This window comes from Tiliqua scincoides, chromosome 10, assembly GCF_035046505.1.
Source record: "Tiliqua scincoides isolate rTilSci1 chromosome 10, rTilSci1.hap2, whole genome shotgun sequence".
Classification (NCBI taxonomy): Eukaryota; Metazoa; Chordata; class Lepidosauria; order Squamata; family Scincidae; genus Tiliqua; species Tiliqua scincoides.
This window is the reverse complement of record NC_089830.1, coordinates 1871454-1892523: the sequence shown is the minus strand read 5'-3', so window position 1 is coordinate 1892523 and position 21070 is coordinate 1871454. Positions and strand designations below refer to the sequence as shown.

At 48.4% G+C, this 21070-nt stretch overlaps 1 protein-coding gene across 1 annotated transcript in view; it reads right to left on the bottom strand.

The window, feature by feature from the left end:
• Positions 1-21070, bottom strand: part of COL9A2 (collagen type IX alpha 2 chain) — a 51122-nt gene that overhangs the window by 20751 nt on the left and 9301 nt on the right. Inside the window, exons 4-17 of the mRNA XM_066638716.1 lie at positions 20017-20079; positions 18964-19017; positions 16556-16591; positions 14814-14867; positions 13657-13710; positions 12632-12679; positions 9957-10013; positions 9455-9508; positions 8660-8713; positions 6326-6379; positions 4436-4489; positions 2771-2824; positions 920-973; positions 723-776 (exon numbers count right to left, since the gene is read on the bottom strand). Coding sequence (XP_066494813.1) covers positions 723-776; positions 920-973; positions 2771-2824; positions 4436-4489; positions 6326-6379; positions 8660-8713; positions 9455-9508; positions 9957-10013; positions 12632-12679; positions 13657-13710; positions 14814-14867; positions 16556-16591; positions 18964-19017; positions 20017-20079 — 744 coding nt within the window. The remainder of the gene's footprint in view (positions 1-722; positions 777-919; positions 974-2770; positions 2825-4435; positions 4490-6325; positions 6380-8659; positions 8714-9454; positions 9509-9956; positions 10014-12631; positions 12680-13656; positions 13711-14813; positions 14868-16555; positions 16592-18963; positions 19018-20016; positions 20080-21070) is intronic.

The window sequence follows — 21070 nt, the reverse complement described above, 5'->3', positions numbered from 1 at the left end:
ACTCCTAGACTTACTCCTAGGACTTCAGTCTTTCGAGACTGAAGGTTGCCGACTGAAGGTTGCCAACAACTCCTAGGAAAGAATGCATTGGATCACAAGATTAATGGTTTGTATTTTAATTGAAATAAATTAAACTGAAATTTAATTTTCCTCAATATTTGTTCTTTTTTGTTACCCTAAAAACTGTGGAATATGTATTAAATTATGTGACCCCCAAAATGACTAGGTAGGCTGAACCCATCCAGGTCCAGCCTGATATTCCAGCAAGGAGAAGACTATGGGCCTAGAACCACCATCACAAAAGCACAAATAGCAAAACAGAGCAAGAAAATAAAACCAAACAATTTAGCACCAGGAAGACAACTCTAAAGGCCAGTGGTTCTTAAACTTTCAACTGGCAGCTCCCTTGACCTACTGGACCATTGGCCGCGACTCACATAAAGGGCTGCAATCCTATGCATTGCATGGAGTGGCTGGTTTTTGCAAGGATTCCATGACCCAGTTTCTGCAGCTCCCAGGACAGCCACAGCTCACAGTTTGGGAACCACTGCTATAGGCCCAAGCTGGACAGAACTGGGAAGGCAGTGGTGGAGGAGGCAGGGTTGGGAGTGAAGAAACTATACAACTACCCAAAGTCTAGACAAACAGAATGAACTTTCCCTTGCATAAGAAAGCAAATAAGAAAGATGCCCGGTAGGTTTCTCAGGGAACAGAGAACTTACCTTCACCCCAGGAATGCCCGGGGTGCCATCTTTGCCATCAATGCCAGGAAGACCCTACAGAAGAGGAAGATAGGTAATGTTTCAGGTAGTTTGGAAACTTTTTGATCTCAGAAAAGAATTCAGGAAAGCCTCCCTCCATTTTTATCCCAGAAACCCATGAGGTTTTATGACGACACTCAGGAGAAGACGACACTTACATTTCCTCCCTTGGGCCCCATTGCTCCCTGGGGACCCCTGCTACCACGAGCACCCTAAAAATTAAAAAAAAATAAAAGTCTCATTGTCAAGAAACCGCACTGTAATGCACATGGGGCTGTGTGTTACAGAACGGGGGAAGAGAGGGGAGAGTTGCAAGGGTATTTGGACAAAATTCAGAACAGCAATTCATAATGCAATTTGGGACTAGAGTCCCCCCCCCCTTCAATTGCAGCAGGGGGCCTGCAAGGAATCTACTAATCCTTTTTGTTCCAAATGCACGTCAACATGCATTTTTGTCTGTAGGACTGTGGAGTTAATGAGCGGGTGGGGCAAGGTAGGGGAACAATGGAGAGAACAGCCCTTGTGGGTTGTGTCTCAGGAAAGCAGAGGAGGGAACTGCCTGATTTGACAAGGATCACAAGCCAGCCATCAGGAGAAGGGGTCAACGCACAGCTCCATGCAGATTCTCAAGAAAGGACTTCAAAAGCAGTTTGAGATGTTGCACATAACTAATTCTGCCTGCAGCACTTGGCATCTCTTGGTCACAGCATTTTCTGTCAGCCCTAAGAACATAAGAACAGCCCCACTGGATCAGGCCATAGGCCCATCTAGTCCAGCTTCCTGTATCTCACAGTGGCCCATCAAATGCCCCAGGGAGCACACCACATAACAAGAGACCTGCATCCTGGTGCCCTCCCTTGCATCTGGCATAGCCCATTTCTAAAATCAGGAGGTTGCACATACACATCATGGCTTGTAACCCGTAATGGATTTTTCCTCCAGAAACTTGTCCAATCCCCTTTCAAAGGCATCCAGGCCAGATGCCATCACTACATCCTGCGGCAAGGAGTTCCACAGACCAACCACACGCTGAGTAAAGAAATATTTTCTTTTGTCTGTTCTAACCCTCCCAACACTCAATTTTAGTGGATGTCCCCTGGTTCTGGTGTTATGTGAGAGTGTAAAGAGCATCTCCCTATCCACTCTGTCCATCCCCTGCATAATTTTGTATGTCTCAATCATGTTCCCCCCTCAGGCGCCTCTTTTCTAGGCTGAAGAGGCCCAAACGCCGTAGCCTTTCCTCATAAGGAAGGTGCCCCAGCCCCGTAATCATCTTAGTCACTCTCTTTTGCACCTTTTCCATTTCCACTATGTCCTTTTTGAGATGTGGCAACCAGAACTGGACACAATACTCCTTTAAACCCTGGTTTAAAGTGAGCATTTTTGCCTGCAATGAAAGTTTGGGAGCTTCTTTCCACACGTGCATGTGAGGTTGTACATGAGACCTGCACAGTTGGGGACCCATCATGCCCCACTTAGTCCACAAGCCCAGTTTCGTAGTCCAGCAGGTGACTGACCCCACATCACACTTCTTGTATGTCAGGCAAGCAGATTTTCCAAGCCCTTTAAGAGCTTGCTGGGGAATTTTACTGGGTAAAGTGGCTAGAATTATCCTACCGTCCCACGCTCTTGAGGGGTGTGTGAGTGCCTGCATGTGTATGTTTTAACAAAACAAAACAGTCAATACAGTCAAATTGGAGCCCTGTGCATGGATTTGTTCTACCCCCCTCCACCTCCCAAAAACACAGCACCATGTTTCGTGCTACGAGATCCAATGGCTACAAACTGCAAGAGAGAAGATTCCAGCAGGACATCAGGAAGGAATTCTGGACAGTCAGGGCAGTTCAGCAGTGGAATAGATTGTTGTTGGATTCTCCTTCCCTGGAGATCTTTGAGCAGGCACCTGCTGGAGTTGCTCTAAGAGGATTTCCTGGGGCAGGCAGGGGGGTGGACCTGAGCACCATTTGGCTCCCTTCCAACTCTATGATTCTCTGAAACGTTTTACTCACATTGTCTCCCTTCTCTCCAGCCTGACCTGGAGGGCCTCTGGGGCCTTCTTCACCCTGCAGGGAATATGACATGATTAAAAGAAAAAGTATATTCTTATTTTAATTATCAACAGCCTACCTTTCCCCAGTAAAAACAAGCACAAAACCTATATATACGATTACAAGACAAGCTAAAAAACAGGTGAAGGTAAAAATCCTTCCGTCACTGTTGCAAAGCAGTGACAGAGGAAGCCTCACGTATCTCCTTAGGAGAGACATTCACAGGTGCGGTGCTATGACCAAAAAGACCCTGTCTCTGGTACCTGGTAACAGCAAGCATGTTAGATGGAGTATCAGTAAGATGTTAGATGGAGTTAGATGGATGTTAGATGGAGTTAGAAGGAGTAAACAGTAAGATGGAGATCAGAGAGCAGGGCCTCCGAGGTCAATCTAAGGCAGGGGTGTACATATTTCGTACAGTGGGCCGAATAGCATTCATGATGCCTTGTTGAGGGCCAGAAGTGATGTCATTGAGTAGGAAGTGATGTCATAAAGCTGGTCATGACCAGAAATAAGTACTTTATTCTCACTTCAGATCTTATTAGCTGCAAATGACAAGATATGGGAGAGCCCAATTATAATGCACCCTTTCAGCAGTGACAGCTCAGCAGTTGAGAGTGGCTGATGGTGATGCTGGGAGAGCCTGGGGGCTGACTAAAGTGTTTCTGAGGGCCACATCTGGCCCACGGGCCTTATGTTTGACACCCTTGGTCTAAGGGCGGGGGCAGGTTCATACAGTAGTCAGTGGTATTTTGTTGTTGGCAACCTTCAGTCTCGAAAGACTCTGGTATCGCGCTCTGAAAGGTGGTTCTGGAACAGCGTCTAGTGTGGCTGAAAAGGCCAATTCGGGAGTGACAATCCCTTCCACACTGGGAGCAAGTGCAGCCTGTCCCTGGTCTGTCTCCCTGGCTATGGGCCTTCCTTCTTTGCCTCTTTGCCTCAGACTGTTGGCCAAGTGTCTCTTCAAACTGGGAAAGGCCATGCTGCACAGCCTGCCTCCAAGCGGGCTGCTCAAAGGCCAGGGTTTCCCACTTGTTGAGGTCCACTCCTAAGGCCTTCAGATCCCTCTTGCAGATGTCCTTGTATCGCAGCTGTGGTCTACCTGTAGGGCACTTTCCTTGCACGAGTTCTCCATAAAGGAGATCCTTTGGGATCCGGCCATCATCCATTCACACAACATGACCGAGCCAACACAGGCATCTCTGTTTCAGCAGTGCATACATGCTAGGGATTCCAGCTCGTTCCAGGACTGTGTTGTTTGGAACTTTGTCCTGCCAAGTGATGCCAGGTGATGCTGAGATGCAGTGGTATTTAAGGTAAGGAATAAGAGAGGCTTGAAATTTCCCTCTCCCCACAGTCATTTTTTTTTCAAGGATTTCAACCCTGGTCCCTGTAATGTCCATGCAGTGAGATCCTTGGGTATGCTTTGCATGAGAAATGCTTAGAACAAGGGTTGGTATTTGTTGCATCTGCAGAGTGGTGTCACACCGACCCATGGCTAGCACCAAATGTTAATGTCTGGGAACTCTTTTTCTGCCAGCCAGGGATGAAATGGGATGCTAAACAGCTCAGATTTGGAGAAGGAGAAAACTGGACTATTCATCACAGAAACAAAAAAGGTATTACCGGCGGTCCAGCAGCTCCAATGGTTCCAATCATTCCTTTGTAACCACGTGGGCCCTGTGAAAACACAGCACAAAGAGGGGGAATGCATACCATGACATATTCTGCCACCAAAGGTCTGTGGCAAAAACAGAAGGAAACAGTCCTTTCACAGCTGTCTTCAGGCCCACCTGCACCTCCACCCTCTGTGCTAGAGCATGAACTGTGTGATATGAAAGAGCACCATCCTTGCACCCTTCTAGGTTTAAAGGAGCTATTGAACCCACCCAAGAAAGGTAGCCATGCTCAGTGCTGGCCCGAGATCTCCCTGTGCCTGAGAAGGTGCACCAAATACCACTTTAGGGGGAATGCACTAGCCACTGCCACAGCTGCTTCTCTTCCTCCCACTCCCTAAATCTGAAAAGGAAGAAGGTAGTAGAGAAGAAGAGGAGAGTGGTGGGCTAGAGTGTCTCTTCCCAGCCCAGCAATTTTTAACCGGTGTACCTCGGCACATTGGTGTGTCATGGAAGGTCCACAGGTGTGCCGCTGAAGTTTGGGACACAGTGGTTGAAAATAGATGAAAAACTCTTTTGGGTTCTGTGTCTGTGCTTGTAGGGCAACTGCCTATAGTAATGAATTGTCTATCCCTCTTCCTTCTCATTCGTCACTGCAGACCAGCAGTTCTCAAACTCGCACGGAGTTCTTACAGGGAAGGGGGAGGCAGTGACGCCGCTTTGGAGGGGCACAGGGGCTTAGCTGAACTCATCACAGCCTGCAGCAGCCTTCCAGGGGTGCGGGGAGCCCCACACCAGCCTCCGCAGGGCTCCCCAACATGCGGAGACTGTGAAAATAACTATCACGACCTACTTCTGGTTTTGTGATCACAAACTGGGTCACGATTGTTATGTTTACATTCTCCGTTTGTTTTGAATTAAAGGAGGCAGAGAAACAGCAGGTGGACCAAGATGGATGCTCCTTATCAGTCCACCACCTGAGGCACATGTCTCCGTTGGCTCGTGAAAAGGACAGCCCTGACCATGTCACAGCAGTACCATTGACCTTGACAGAGGTGTGGCGGGCTCAGATGAGAGAACAGGGAAAGTATCACTGTATCTTGAGAGCCAAAACCAAGCACCAACCCCAAGCAGTGCCAAGAGGGAGACTCTAGTTTCAGCTCCCCTGCAGCATTCTGGGATACAAGAGCCCGAAGGTGGCATTTTGCACTAATTAAGTACCGTTGGTGGACTGGGTGACGAACTGAACATGAAGTGCCATAGACCTGACTTCCCTCCTAGAGAGGGTAATATCTGTGACTATCCACACACAAGGAGTCACTGCTGGAGATTGCAGTTATCAAAGGATTAACAAGCACTAACACATCCATTTCTCACCCATCCGCCACCTTCTCTAAAACCTGAAACATTTGTATTTCCTGCCATTAGAAAGCATAAAAAAGGAACTTTGGCAGATACTCTCACCATACGCTCTTTCTAGGGAGGTAGGGGGTGAGTTGATCTCGAATACAGTGGGTCCTTTTTAGCAGCAGAATCAGAACCCACGGATTTGACCCACTGCGGGTTCTGAACCCATGGCTGGAGGATCCACAAAGTACCCCCCGGATGCGACCAGAAGCACTTTCCAGTCATGTTCGGAGATCCTCATGGCCCAAACCCACAGATTTGATCATCCAGTTTTCAGGATCCATTGGGGTGTGTGTGTGTGTGTGTGTGTGTGTGTGTCTGTGTGTGTGTGTCTGTGTGTGTGTGTGTGTCTGTGTCTGTGTGTGTCCCGGAATGGCTTTTCAACTTTTTTTGTGAACCTTAATTGCTTTGTTCTCATACTGAAATGGTGGCCCTCCGTGTTACAATAACATCAATGCACATTAACCATTTCCCTTCCACTTTGCACACTTACCACCTCTCCTTTGGGCCCTGCCATTCCAGGGTATCCCCGGAGACCTTGGGGGCCCTAGAGAAAAAAAAAAAAAAAGGCAAAGCAAGTCACAGATTAATTATCAGTCACATCTTGCAGCTAATTCTGTGCAAAAGCCCTCCCCTCTTCTCACCCCAGCCTCCACATCAGTCACCATGAAAAATACCCATCCATGGGTGAAGTGTGGGAAGTCATTAGCAAGAAAAAAAAGTCTGCTTTTTTGTCCCTTTTCTGTCTGATTGCCTGATTATCTCCTAAGACTGCTAGTTCCTGCCCACGACCCCATTCAGGACATCGGCTCGATAATGATATTAGCTCAAAAGCCCATAGCAGTTACTCAGGCAAAGAAAAATTTCCCCTAGCTTAAAAACAAAAAAGATTCTTGCCTGTTAATTAATTCCTATCATCAAAGCCCAATGCCTACTAATTAACAAGTTCCCCAAAGAGTGTGTTCTTTGTAGCGACTGAGAGTAGAACGTTTGGGCGGCAATGCAATAAAACGGTTATGAAGTGACGGCATTCCGGCTTCCCTCCTCTTCTTTGCTTTGCCAAGTGTCACTTTCAGGAGTTCAGCCATTCCTTGGACCTCAGAGCCTGGCTGCCTTACAGCCATCATGTGGAAAGTAGTCAGCTGTCAGCCAGGCTCTGTCTACTGAAAATTCTGCTGTGGGCAGACCAGTGGATGGGATACAGTCTCCTGCTGCTTTTTCCTCCCTTCTCTCTCTCTGCTTATCTTACTGCTCCTTGAATTGCTATTTTTTTCCCCTGGGAGGTGGGAGGAGAGATAAGTGAACTCTTGGAAGGAGAGATAAGTAAAGTGGTGGACTCTCCCTCACTGAAGAACTTCAAGCTGAGGCTCGACAAGCACCTTTTGGAAATGCTCTAGGACAATTTCCTGCTACAAGCGGGGGGGGGGGGTGTGGTGGACTAGATCAGGGGTCTCTAAACCCCGGCCCGGGGGCCAGATGCGGCCCGCAGCAAGCCTCTATTCAGCCCGCAGCCAGCCTCTTGTCCCCTGAAAGCCTCTGGCCCACCCGACTGAACATGACCAGAGCTGTGCTCTCATTGCATCTGAAGGGTGTTCTGAGGGCCAGAGAGGCTGAGCGCATGAGCCCACTCATTCATTCATTTATTCATCTAAGTTCCATCTCTAATTTATTTATTTAAATTTCATATTTTATTTTTTCCTGGCCCTCAGCACTGCGCTAGATATTTCATGCGGATCTCTGGCCAAAAAGTTTGGAGACCCCTGGACTAGATGACCTTGTGCGTCCCTTCTGACTCTATGATAAACAAGGGCCAAAAATCCATTCTAGCTTTCTCTGCCCACCTCCAGGGAAACTTACGGGAGTGCTACAGAACTTTTGAAAGAAGAGAGATATCCCAATGCAGTTTGATTCATTGCATTCTGCATGAAATTACACATCGACCAATATATAACATGATGGTATTATTTGAAAATAGCAAAATTTAAAAAATGTTGGCCAAAAGTGGTGTCACCCCTCTATATTTATTTATACAGGTATTTATATACCAGCTTTCTTTGGTCATCAGATTTCTCCTCAGACTTTAATCCAAGGCGGTTTATATAGGCAGGCTGTTCTAAACCCCCACAGGGACTTTTACAATTGAATAGTTCTCGTCTTTCATAGAACTCCTCCTTCCAGCTGGATTCCTTCCTGGTCTGGTCTCTCTCTGGCCCTCCGCCTCCCATGCTCCACTTGAGGGCAACTCCTCTCTGCCACCGAGGGTCAGCTCATCAGTATATCAGCGTGTCGTCAGTTCTCGGGTACTTCCGGTTGTTTCAAACTGGCAGAACTATATGCATCACCCAGTGCAGCCCACACTCCCCACACCCCGGTAGCGATGCCACTCTTATTATGAAACTTAGGGCACAATCCTAACCAACTTTCCAGCACTGGGATAGCTGTGTCAATGGGGCATGTGCTGCATCCTGCAGTTGGGGGTCATGGAGTCATGGAGCCCTCCCTCAAGGTAAGGCAATGTTTGTTCCCTTACCTCAGAGTTGCATTGCCCTTATGTCAGCGCTGGAAAGTCGGTTAGGATTGCATCCTTAAAGTGATCCCTCAGACTCAGGCAAGTGCCACAATCCACTGGCCTAGTGGCCCTTAGGAGTGGGAACCAATATGGCCAAATTGGCCTAAAGTCAGCCCTGCACGCCTTAGGCAGAACAACTGAAAAGGAGAGCATGTCAGAAGGCCGTGCTGCATCCCAGGGTCCTGGACTAACAGAAGTCATAGAATAAAAGCAGTCATTTTAAGAAACATAAATAAAATAAACAAATAAATACGTTACGGGAGGGCCTGGTATGCCTTGTTCTCCAGATGGACCTGTGTCACCTTTAGGGCCCTGGTCAAAATAGAAAAACAAGATACAGGTAGATGTCAGGCCTAAAAACGAAACAAAACTTCACTACAAGTTTTGAAATGCCAAAGACAGACTTTAATCTAGAACAGCCGTTTTCAACCACTGTGCCGTGGCACACTGGTGTGACATGGATGGTCTGCAGGTGAGCCGCAGGAGTTTGGGGGTGGACCATTTTTTAGTAGGACCACTGGGCGATGCAAGCCTCTGGTGTCAGTGTTTAGCATGCACTGCCTTGGGTGATCCCTGGGCCCAATCCACCTTCTGGTCCACCCTCTCCCACCCAAAAACACCCCTTCTTCCTCTGCAGCCCTTCCGCCACCCTCTCCTACCCCCTTACTGGTCTGCCCAGGCCAGCGCAAAAACATTCTCTTTGGCCAGCGCAGAGGCTGGATCTGATCTCCGGGAGCTGGTACGGGTCTCTGTGCTGGCCTACCCGGCTCAAGTACATAAGAACGTAAGTAGCCACAAATATGCTTTACAGCATGTTTGCAACACTCCAGGGCCAGCACAGAGTGCAGTTAGGATTGTGCTTTCAGTTTTGCAAAGATGGGTCTCTTATGCAAATTCATTAAGGAAGCAGGGCTGGTTGGGTCTCCTTGTTGAGGGCACTCGCAGAGGCAAGCCTGGGTTTGCTACTGTGTCATGTGTGGACTCTCAGACAGGCTCTTCTCCTCATTGACGACACTCAGATCTAGGATGTGACAGAAGTATTTGTCTACTCACCGGGTTGCCTTGCCTGCCAGGTTCTCCCAGGGCTCCAGGGCGCCCTTTATGTCCCTAAAGGGGAAGAGCACCAACACTTCAAAGCCTGCCCTTGTCTCAAACAGGAAATGGTTTGCTCAGATGGAATGTTCATATCTTCAGCCAATTTAAACGGGATTGTCACAAAGACAGGGAAATAACGCACCAGTTGATGTCCATTGGGCCATGAGCGCACACATGCTGTCCCTTCTCAGACTGGCAAAAAAATCCAAGTGCAGCCCAACACATTGGTATGTTTTTTATGATTTCACCACAGATGCCCTCCAAAGGTCCGGTAAGGGGCTATGTCTAGAAGAACCTCATCTAGCTTCCTTCGCAACTTGAAAAGGTGACTCTCCAATGCAAAGAAGCTTAATACCAGGGATGTCATGTCCTTGCCGGCCATGTTCCTCGGGACACCGAGGCAGTCCGATTTTTGTGTATGGAGGATGGTGCTTAAAACATCACGAATGTGAGTCTTTACCTTCAAGCCGTGTAATCCTTGAGGGCCCTTGGGTCCAGGTGGGCAGTGGGTAGGACACTAGATGGGGAGATCAAAGGGGAGAGGACATTAGAGACCTGTTTCAACCAAGAGGCAACCTGAATTGGACGCTTTCTTCTCCCCCTTTCTAAGAGAAGAACACAACTGTGTTTATCTTTTTTTCCTCTGCTTAAATTACTGAGATTACATTTTTTTTTAAAAGTCAATAAAAATGAATATAAATAAAGTAATTCTGAGATGCTGGTTTTGGGCTATCTACCATCTACTCAATGTAGACAACATCAGAGGAGCTTTCAGACGTACGAGGCTGCCTTGTATTGAGCCAAGCTCTTGGTTCATTCGGCTGGTCGCTGTCTATTTCGACAGTACCATCAGTTTGGAGTAGAGAACTTGTACAGCCTTAGGGTTGTCTTAGGTAGTCTCCAAATTACACCCCTGGGGCCTGCCACAAGACTTTATCTGACCCGCAGCAACCTCAAATATTTTTTCCCCAGCCATGCAGTCGGACAGTTAACAGGTGCAATTCTGTCCGCATCCAGCTTTCCGTATGGCCAGCGTAGTGTTGGCCTGGCTAACTCTCCTACCTGGGCTGTAGGCTTTAAGATCTTCAAACCTTAATTGTGATGTAAGACAGAGTCATTTAGAGACCCCTGCAACAGACAGTTTGGGGGTGACCCACTGCTGCTCCAGCCCCTCTGATGTTGCCACACACTCAGTGAGACAAACAGAGCATTTTGCCCACCCACTCCAAGGTCTCAGGCAGAAAATGGTTTCTCTCGGCCCAGGTACAAGACATACTGTTTATTCTTTTAAAAATGCAAACCATGCATTTTCTCCCGTGAGCACTCAAAAGTGGTTGACAAAACTTAATTAAAAACAATCCATACAACTTGGAAATTTTTTTTTTTTTTAAACCCTGCGACAGCCCAAAAAATAAAATAAACGCAACAGAAATAAAACAACGGGGAAAAATTGAAATGGGCAGCTCAGTCCTAACTAGAACTCATTAGGAGCAGCCTAGAGGTCGCCTCGGGTTAAGGAGCTACTTTCCTCCTTGCCCTTTGTAATGCTCCAGCCTGCCCAAAGGGGCTACTCGAATCTGTGCCCGCTAAATTGCTGGTGCAAGTTGGAACAGCTCTGTGTAGGGCATTCAGGCCCAGGAGGGTGGATAGGATATGGCGGAAGCCTGCTCTGCTGATCCCACCCCCTTCCTGGACCTGATCTATCCCCCATTCCACCCTCCCCCTGCCCAGAGAGACCCCTGATCTTCTGGATTCAGTGTTGGCAGGACAGCACAGGCTTCCCTGCTGGCGCTGTTTACTTTCCGGATGCAGTAGACATGCTTTGCGGCACATTTGCAACATCCCGGCTGGGGCAGGGGCCAAAGACAAGGTTAGGATTGCACTGTGAGTCGAAGGGAACAGCTGCTAAAAAAGTCGGGTTTTTAATCAATGGTGAAAGAACTGCAAGCGGAGGGTGGGAGTTGGGACACGGATAGGCATACATCAACTGGTGGGGAGTTCCACAGAGCAGGAGCCACCACCAAGAAAGGTCTCTCGTGTCACCACCAGCCTAGCTTCAAGAGACAGGAGGGCAAGCAAAAGAGCCTCCCCGGCAGATCTGAAAAGACAGCTGGATGCACTGGATGGAGACGCTCCTTCAGGTCTCCTGGTTCTGTACTGCAGAGAGGATTTTAAAGGTAATAACCCACACCTTGAAACATGCCAAGAAGCAAACTGGCAGCTATTGAGTGCTTAGCACCTGGGGCCTGCTGCATGGAAAAGAGGTGCTCTTGCACCGAACCGCGGCATTTGTGTTTTTGTTTCTTATATCATCATATTGTTACATGATTATTGCTGCCGTTTAAGTGTTTGCCTCTTATGGCTGGCTTTATTGAGTCAGGCCTGCTGCCCGTTTTAATACTGTGTCTGGGAAAAGTCTCAGTAACAAGGGTGTTTTTTTGCAGTTTTATATGGTGTTTCACGCTCTGCTGCTGTTCACAGTGCATCTTGTTAGCACGGTTTGTGGATGTTCATATTTTCATTTCTTAGCAAGTCACCATTTGTTTTACTCTTGCAGATGGGTAGGGCTGGCCCAAGACCTCTCTGTGCCTGAGGGCATGTGCCAAGCACTGCTCCACCATCCCTGGCCATCCCTTACTTTCTGGACTGGAAAAGCAAGAGGGGGCTGGAGTCGAAGAGGAACTGTGGAGGAGGGTGGTGGGTCAGCCCACGACTCACCTCCCCTGCTCCCTCTCCACCATCTTTCTTTTCCAAACCAGAGGGTAAGAAGAGCAGCAGTGGGAGTAAGGGGGCAGACAGATTTGGGAGCCCTCCACCAAACTGCTACCTAAGGCCTCAGTCAGCCCCCTGGACGGGTCTCAAATATTCTGAATGAATGAATGAATGCAGGTGCATCTACAGATTCAGCAACTGTGGATTTAACTCACTGTGGATACCGGGGGGGGGGGGTCACCACATAAATGCCTTTAAAATGGAGGGGCAAAGCGCCAAAATCATATTTCTCATCTCTGCACAGTTTCCTAGAATCTCAGGGCTAAAAATAGGGGGGTCTATCATTGTCTAGCTAAGGATACAACAAGGTAAGAAGGTATGTTTTCGAAATGGGAAGTAGAACAAAGTGGCAACTCTTCTTACCAAGAAATCAGCACTTCCTTCGACTCCTTGGATGCGTCCAACAGGGCCCTGGAAAAGAAACCAGAAACAATCATGTATCCAAACGTAATAAAATATATCCTTGCTATATACGGATATTTTATACATGGATTTGACTCAACACGAATGGCCACTGCAAATGAGAAGGAATGTGCTGATCCCTGGAGAAGGGGAAAAATGCATCCCTTTAAAATCAGTTAAAAAAAACTGCTTTTCTTACTGTTGTAGAGAGACAGTCATGAAAGCAATTACAGGCATAACCTAATTATCTATGGATTTTTCACCTGTGGAAAAATCCAAGGATTTTTCTATCTCAGCACAATGAGAAGGGCCCTTTAAATTAAAGGAAACCCATTCTTTAACAATAGCCTTGTTCATGCAAGAGAAGGCAGTCGACTGACAATCCATCAATCATTCTCTCTCCAGGCACTTAGAACCCTCCCTGAGCACTTGAAGTGAAAGAAAGATAATCACTTTGCTCTGGGTGAAGGAAGTGGTCCCTGGCCTGGAGTGGAATGAAGCCTTTCTAAGCTCCTGGAGAGACACCGATTGATGGATTGCCTGCCTAATGACTCTGTCTTACATCACAAAGGTCAGCAAGGCTGTTTGTGATTTGAGCAAAGGGACCTTGTTTTTTAAATGGATTTGCTTTAATGCGATTTTTGCCATCCAGGTGACTTCTGGGAACGGAACCCTCGCGAATAATGAGACTCAACCTATAGGTCCTTTAGCTTGAGAAAGATTGGGCTGACCCATCACCATTTGAACTGGAAAAAAGGAGTCTTGTAACAGATTCCAAAGGAGAACCAAGAATGAGCGTACCTGTCTATTTTCAGCACGATAGATCCCCAAAAGATGAAAAATCCCTGCAATTCATCCATAGTTATTCCTTCTTAAAAATTAACACAGTTGCACTGCATGGGCTGTAGCTATTGGTTACATCCCATTCTGTAAGCAGCCTCCCCTCCAACTCTGGGTGAAAAACCAAAAATCCTGACAACACTTACAGGCTTCCCTGGAGGGCCTGGGGGCCCTTGGGGTCCTTCCGGTCCACGATCCCCCTGAAAAAGAACAGCCAAAGATACACCTGACCCAGAATGTCTCTCAAAGACTGCAGCAAAATGTCAAAGTCATCTTAGAACACATCATTTCTGCATTCAGCCCTGCCAGGGAGAAGGAGTGATGGAAAAGATACTGAACGGAGATCCTCTAATGCAAGAATATATCACAGGAGTTCAGGACTCCAGTGAAAATTTCATCAGAGAGCCAGTATACAGGCTATCACTCATCATGTCAAAAGGAGCCCCCAGGTAAGGCAGACGCTGCCTGATAAGAATTCTGAAGGCTTCCCTGAAGACAGGCAGAGAAAGCCGAAGTGGAGTGCCCCGGGCTGCCTTTTCCCAACCTTGTTCATCTCAGCTTATCTTCTCCCTCCTTTGATTGTTAATTTTGATTGCTAATTTTGGCCCTGACACCTGCTTCTTTGTATGCTTGCCTATGATCCAGCTTTTCTAACCTGTCCTTCAAAATCTTCATGAGTCATACACATGGCTTACACATGGCATTTTTTTTCCCCACAATTAGAATTCAGATCAATGCCCTCCACCAGGGGCTAAAAACCTTCCTTTTTTCATTTGGTTCCCCCCCCCCCTTAATTTCTGTTAGCCCCCTGCTTTCTTGTGGTCCCCCCCTTGTCATTCTATTGCAGGCATTTAACTCTTACGCTTGCTGCTGCTTTTTTGGTTTAATATTATGATTTAACATTATGGTATCTATTGTTTTTAAAATGTTGCAAGCCACCCTGATGCAGGGAGGGCAAAAAATAAATAAATAAATAAATAAATAAATAAATAAGGGCCCAATCCTATCCAACTTTCCAATGCCAGTGCAGCCACAATGCAGCCCCAAGGAATGGGAACAAACATTCCCTCACCTTGACGGCCCCCCTACTGCAGAATGCAGCGCATGCCCTGTTGGCACAGCTGCACCAGTAAGCTGTGGAGTAAGCACCGGAGTAAGTTTCATTGAACCAAATGGCACTTACTTCTGAGTAGGCGTGCATAGGCTTGCATTGCAAGTACAGCCTGTAACCTGGTCCTTCTAGAACACACAGGGGCAAGCCAGCACACCCAGGGGCAGGGGAAATATGAACTTAATCCTTTACCTTTGGTCCCAGAGAACCCATTTCTCCAGGAAGTCCAACTGGTCCTGGGGAGCCCTTTGGGAAAGAAACAAAAACTGCAGAGTGAGTGTGAAAGGGAAAGACACTGAAATTATGCAGGGGACTAGTATCCCCAGAGACACCAGAGGCTCTTCTAGACCTGCAAAAGATCTGGACGGACAGACAGACAGATAGACATCAAGCATGCAGATAGCCAACCCTAGTTCATGGAGATAACACTTACAGCAGGTCCTGGCAAGCTGGGCCCCTGTAAGGAGAGGAAAACCACAGTGAACAACAAGTCGTTGATAAAGAATTAAACCCCCTGAGAAAGCTAGAAGCTGGGGCATCAATCTCAAGGAGGTAGAGAGCTCTCCAGCTTCCCTGACCTGGCTGCATCATATTAATGTAGCACAATGTAATGTGTTGACTCTCCTCTCCCGCAGTGCTCAGCTTTTCCTGCATTTGAGCCTGTCTTGCATCTTACACCCCATCTAGCCCTTCTCACACAGCCATCCTTTGCAAACAGGCATAGTTTCTATACACTGGCTTTCTGCACTCCCTGCTTAAACCACCACACTGTATCCCTCCAGGAAGTCCTCTGGACTCCGCCTCTGACCAGAGGGAAAGATCCACATCACAGGAGGATAAGAAGGCTGTGACAAGGAGGAGAGGAGATTTAAAAAAATACAATTAAGAAGATGGAGGAGGCAAAGCATGCTTGAAGTTTGTCAGGGACTCATTATCCAAGGGAGTCAGGGAAGAAGTATGGGCAGAAAAATCTGTCCAATCCCCTTTTAAAGGCATCTAGGCCAGACATCATCACCACGTCCTATGGCAAGAAGTTCCGCAGTCTAATTACTTGCTGGGTAAATAAATATTCCCTTTTATCTGTTCTAACTCTCCCAAAACACAATTTTAGTGGATGGCACCTGGTTCTGGTTGAGGGAAAAGAAGATCCCTCTATAATAATAATAATAATAATAATAATAATAATAATAATAATAATAATAATAATAATGATGATGATGATGATGATGATGATGATGATGATGATGATAACTAGGTATTTATATATCGCCTTTCTGGTCATCGGATTACTCCTCTGACTTTATTCAAGGCAGTTTACATAGGCAGGAGTTTCTAAATCCCTCAAGAGGATTTTTACAATCATAAAGGTTCTCTCTTTCAAGAACCAACAACATGCTGACAAGCAGCTCCATCTCTCACATGGAGGGCAGCCAAGACGCTTCTTGCTCACACCAAGAGCAGGTGGAATCACTCAGCTGGGCTTGTCAGCTGCTTCAAGGTCTCGCCGTTCTCAGCCGTTCAGGGAGCTGCCGGTGTCCTTGAACTGGGGACCTCCTGATGTTATCTTCAGGCTAACAGAGGCTCTACCCTCTAGACCAGACCTCCTGCCCTCCTGTCTCTATCCATCCCATGCATGATTTTGTATGTCTCAATCATATCCCTCCCCCAGGCACCTTTTTTTCTAGACTGAAGAGTCCCAAACGCTGCAGCCTGTCCTCATAAGGGATGTGCCCCAGTCCACTAACCATTTTGGTCGCTCTCTTCTGCACCTTTTCTAGTTCCACTATGTCCTTTTTGAGATGTGGTGGCCAGAACCGTAAGCAGTTCTCCAGATGTGGCCTCACCATCAATTTGTACAATGGCATGATAATGGCCTTTATTCTCAATCCCTTTTTTAATGATCCCGAACATATTGAAATAATGAACATACTTACTGGGAGACCTGGGGGCCCTGGAAGTCCTGGTTGGCCCTAAGTCGATGCAAGAAGGGAAAAAGGCATCAGCCATTTATGCTTCCTCTCCAGCTCTATTCCATAAAGAAATTTTTTCAGCAGCCGCTACCAATGGAACATGCATTCCACAGGCAGCGAAGCCCAAAAGGATTAGGCTGTAAGTCCCACTGATTTCAATGGGGCTTATTTCTGAGTAGAAATGCATAGGCATGCACTGAAAGAGGCAGGCTGAAGAGGTCCCCTTAGGTCTGTGGTTTTCAAACTTGCAGGGGGTTTGAATCCCGCAGTTAGCCTTTGTGGGGGCGGGGGGAGCGCGATCCCCAGGATTGCACCGCTCAGGAGGGCTGCAGGGGCTTGGTGCACTTGCCCAAGCCCCCTGCAGCCCCCCGGGGTGCGGGGAGCCCTGCGCGACCTTCGGCAGGGCTCCCCAAGTCAGGGAAGATGACAGGGGAGCGATCACGCCCCGCTCTGCTAAACCAGAAGCGGTGTGCGATCGCTCCATGTTTCCTTTTGACCGGGCTGCAGGGACTGTAGGGTGCACCCCAGTCCCTGCAGCCCGGACCAAAGGGAACGTGGAGCGATCGCGCACCACTTCCGGTTTAGCGGAGTGGGGCGCGATCGCTCCGCTGTCACCTTCCCTGGCCCGGGGAGCCCTACCGAAGGTCGCGCAGGCCTTCCCGCACCCCCGGAGGGCTGCAGGGGGCTTGGGCAAGTGCACCAAGCCCCTGCAGCCCCCATGAATGGCGCGATCGTGGGGATTGCGCCGCTGCCTCCTCCCTGCCTCCTGGCCGCCCCCGCCCCTTAAGGGGAGAGGGACCAGGACCCTCAGGCTGGGGCGTCGCAACGCCGCAGTTTGAATACCACTGCCTTAGGTCATGGGAAGGGTTGTGCGGAGGAGAATATTCCGCCATTCTAGCCCACCACTCTACTCTCCTCCATGCTTGACCGTCAGCTCTCTCTTCCCTCTTTATACAGCATCGAAAGGATGCTGCAGGGGGGTCTTTCACTGCCAAGCAAAGTGATAGCGGCAGGGATAGCAGGCGAGGAAGAGGAGGTCACAGGTGTGGAAGAGCAGGGCAGCAAGCCGTGCCAGTGGCATAGCTTCAGGGGGAGCTCAGCACTAAGTCCTGCAGCGTGTCTCAACCTGCTGTGCAAGCATTTGCTTTGCTTTCGCTGCTTGGAATGGCTCCAGCAGTGAGGGGGAGGGACAGCTTGCACAGCAGGTTGAGGCGCCCTGCAAAACTCAGTGCTGTGCCACCACCCCACAGCTATGCTACTGAGTGGTGCCCTGGCTCAGGAGCCCAAAGGTCTTCTGAGTTTTGGAAGGGACCGTGGCATAGCTACAGGGGGCTTTAAGTACTGCAGGTGCCACAGCAAGTTGCCCTTCCCTCTCGCTGTCAGAGCCGTTACGGGCAGCGATGGCAATGCATAGGTGTCGGTCAAACAGAACTTCATCTCCTGAGCATTGCCGTCACTGCCCAGAATGGCTCCAACATCTGCTTCAACATCTGCCCAGGGCTCCCACACAAGAGCAGTTTTCCAGTCTCTTTGGCAACCTGGGTGCTGCTTGCTGGGCCCGACATTTTGATCAAGGAGGCCTGAATGTGCGCATCCTTTTTTCACTGAAGAGCGTCAGTACTCTGGTTCCACAGCTGCCCCTGTTGGGCAGGCACAGACCGTCCCCAAGTGTTGCTCAGTCTCTCCCAAATCTAATGGCTTTAAGTACACATTCCCCTGGGGGCTGGGGATAAGAATAGGCCCTCAGTTTGGCTGTACTTGTCGTAAGAGGCGACTAAACAGCCACCGGGTAGATGGGACTCCTCAGCCTGGGAAGGTAGCTCATCTGAGAGAAGGAAAACTCTGATCCCAAACCTCCACTGCCTTGTGGCTACATCCAGTTAAGGAAAAGGCTTCAGGAGTCAACCTCGAGGCAAAATCCGGAGCCAGAGTCCCTGAGGCAGTTCATGGCTGAACACAGTCACGTTCTGGCAACTCCTGCGACGCCGCTGGAACCAACCGTATTGGCTTCTGCCTTTCTGTTGGACCATTTCAGCGACATGGAGAAGGGGATTTGCTGCATGGGGAACAGCCTATCCTCCATACCTACTTTACCCAGGCTTCGTGCACTGGAGAGGACACTCTGTTCCAGAACCACCATTCAGAGCGTGACACCATAGTCTTCCGAGACTGAAGGATGCCAACATGTAAGTACACAGTGCATACATACAGCCCCACACTAGAGAATTTTGTTCCCCACTGAGTGGACTTCCATCCACTTCCATTTCTCAGTTCAAGTCTGCAACGCATCCCCAATGCAATCACCAACCAGCCCCCCGAAAACAAGCTCCCACCAAGCTGCAGAGAAGCTCAGACAAAAACAGGCTACGCACCTTGGGTCCTGGCCTGCCAAATGGTCCTGGTTCCCCTTTGGCTCCTGTTAGACCCTGTAGAAGGAGAAACAAGAGCCAATTATGACCATAGGGTATGTTCAAAGGATGTCACAGAGATGTAGTTTTAGAATGGGCATGTGCTCCAGTCGCTTCCCGAGTCAGGAAGCAACTGCAGAGCCTGGGCACAGAAGAGACGGGGGCCGCAGCTGCCGTCCTAAGTGCCCACAAGCTTCAACCACTTGGTGACTCAGGAAGTGGCGATGACAACCTGGAAGTGACATCATGTGTCATCTTTATGTTGTGTGACATCACATGATGTCACAACGTTGCAGCCCTGGGTGCTACAGGCCCTGGGTATGCCAGTGATTAAAACGGCATGCAAGAGGTACAATCAGAACCGTTGCAGGAGCCAAGTGTTACTGCCTGGCTATTCCTTGCCACGGTCCTGCTTCCATTTCAGCACTCAGTTGATGAAACCATGGTTACATAAACTGAGGCTGCAATTGTAGCCTCACTTTCCTGGGAGTAAGTTCAATTGAACACAATACTGCTTACTTCTGAATAGACCTGGTTAGGATTGTGCCCTAAGATTGCTTCTCAGTCATAATTTACAAGCCAGCTTCAAAGCAGGTCCTGATTCAGGTTGGGAGGGAGGGAATTCTTGGTTTTCCATAACCACAATTCACCTGATTCAGACCCCACAGCAAACCACAGTGACCATTAAAGAGCAAACAAAAGATGGAATCGATGCCCATGGCACAAGCCTGATCCTAACAGAGCATTTCAATGCACAACCTGCAGTTGTAGGTAGGGGTGTAGGCAAAGGACTCCTTGATTGCAGAAGGACAACAATTCCATTAAATCTTCCCGCTACTGTTCCCAGATTCTGATGGGTCACCGGGCTGGCCTTCTGATTGGCCAAGCGTTCCTTCCTCCTGGGGTCAGGTCGGCTCCAGCCCTAGGGATTCTGACTGCCTTTGGTTCTGCCATTCAAACTAAACACACAAATCATGCAGCATTTGAGGCAAACGGAGAAGGTGGTTTGTGACTCACGTCAATGCCAGGTTTCCCTGGGAGGCCATCTGGACCTGGAAGGCCGGGGTCTCCCTTGGCGCCCTGAAAGAAAAGTCAAAGGAAGTTTGGAAAGTTAGAGGTGACCTTAGAAGGACAGAAAGAAAAGAACAGAAACAAACTGGTGATGATGGAGTTGGGGGGTGTTCCACCCCAATGTGAAGGAGGGAGGTTGCTTCTGAGAGCTTGCAAAAGCCTTCTAAAAACATGGGGAGCCATTCAAACAATATGGCCCAGCCAGCTTCCCTGCTCTTGCTTCCCACTCCTTCCCTCTGCTCTTCCCTTCTGTCTGTTCCTCCTTCCCACTCTCTGCATCCAGCAATCCATTCTGACTCATCTCTACGTCTGAGCTCCACTCCCAGCTTCAGCCTGTGCACCAGACTCACATCCCCAATTGTTGGCAAATTCAACGCGCTGCTCTCAGGTAGGATACCAACAGGGGTCCCTGCCACTCACAGGACCCATGTTATCCATGATAATACATGGATTTCAACTGGGGGACATCATAGGTGGGAGGATATTCTTGCTTCCCTCCCTTCCACCCACGCACCAAAGCTGCACTTTAAAGCTCACCCACCACTCTGTGGGGATCCAGCGGCAACCCAATCTCATGGTGCGGCCCTGAGATGAGCGGTGCCAAGAGGCAGGGTGGAGAAGATGGGCGAAGCAACCCCCTTCCCACTGCTAACTCTGAGGCCTCGTTGTTGGGACAACAACCTTCAGTGCATCAAAGGATAACCAGCACAGAGAAGGAAGCATTAGACGTTGGAAGTGTTGGGACAGCCCTTGCTGTCTCCCAGACCCACAGATATAATAATAATAATAATAATAATAATAATAATAATAATAATAATAATAATAATAATAATAATAATACAGGTATTTCTATACCGCCTTTCTTGGTCCTCAGATTTCTCCTTGGACTTTATTCAAGGCGGTTTACATAGGGAGGCAAATTTAAATCCCCTTAGGGATTTTTACAATTTGGAAGGTTCTATCTTTCAAGAAACCAAAACAATCAGATGTTTCTTTCTTG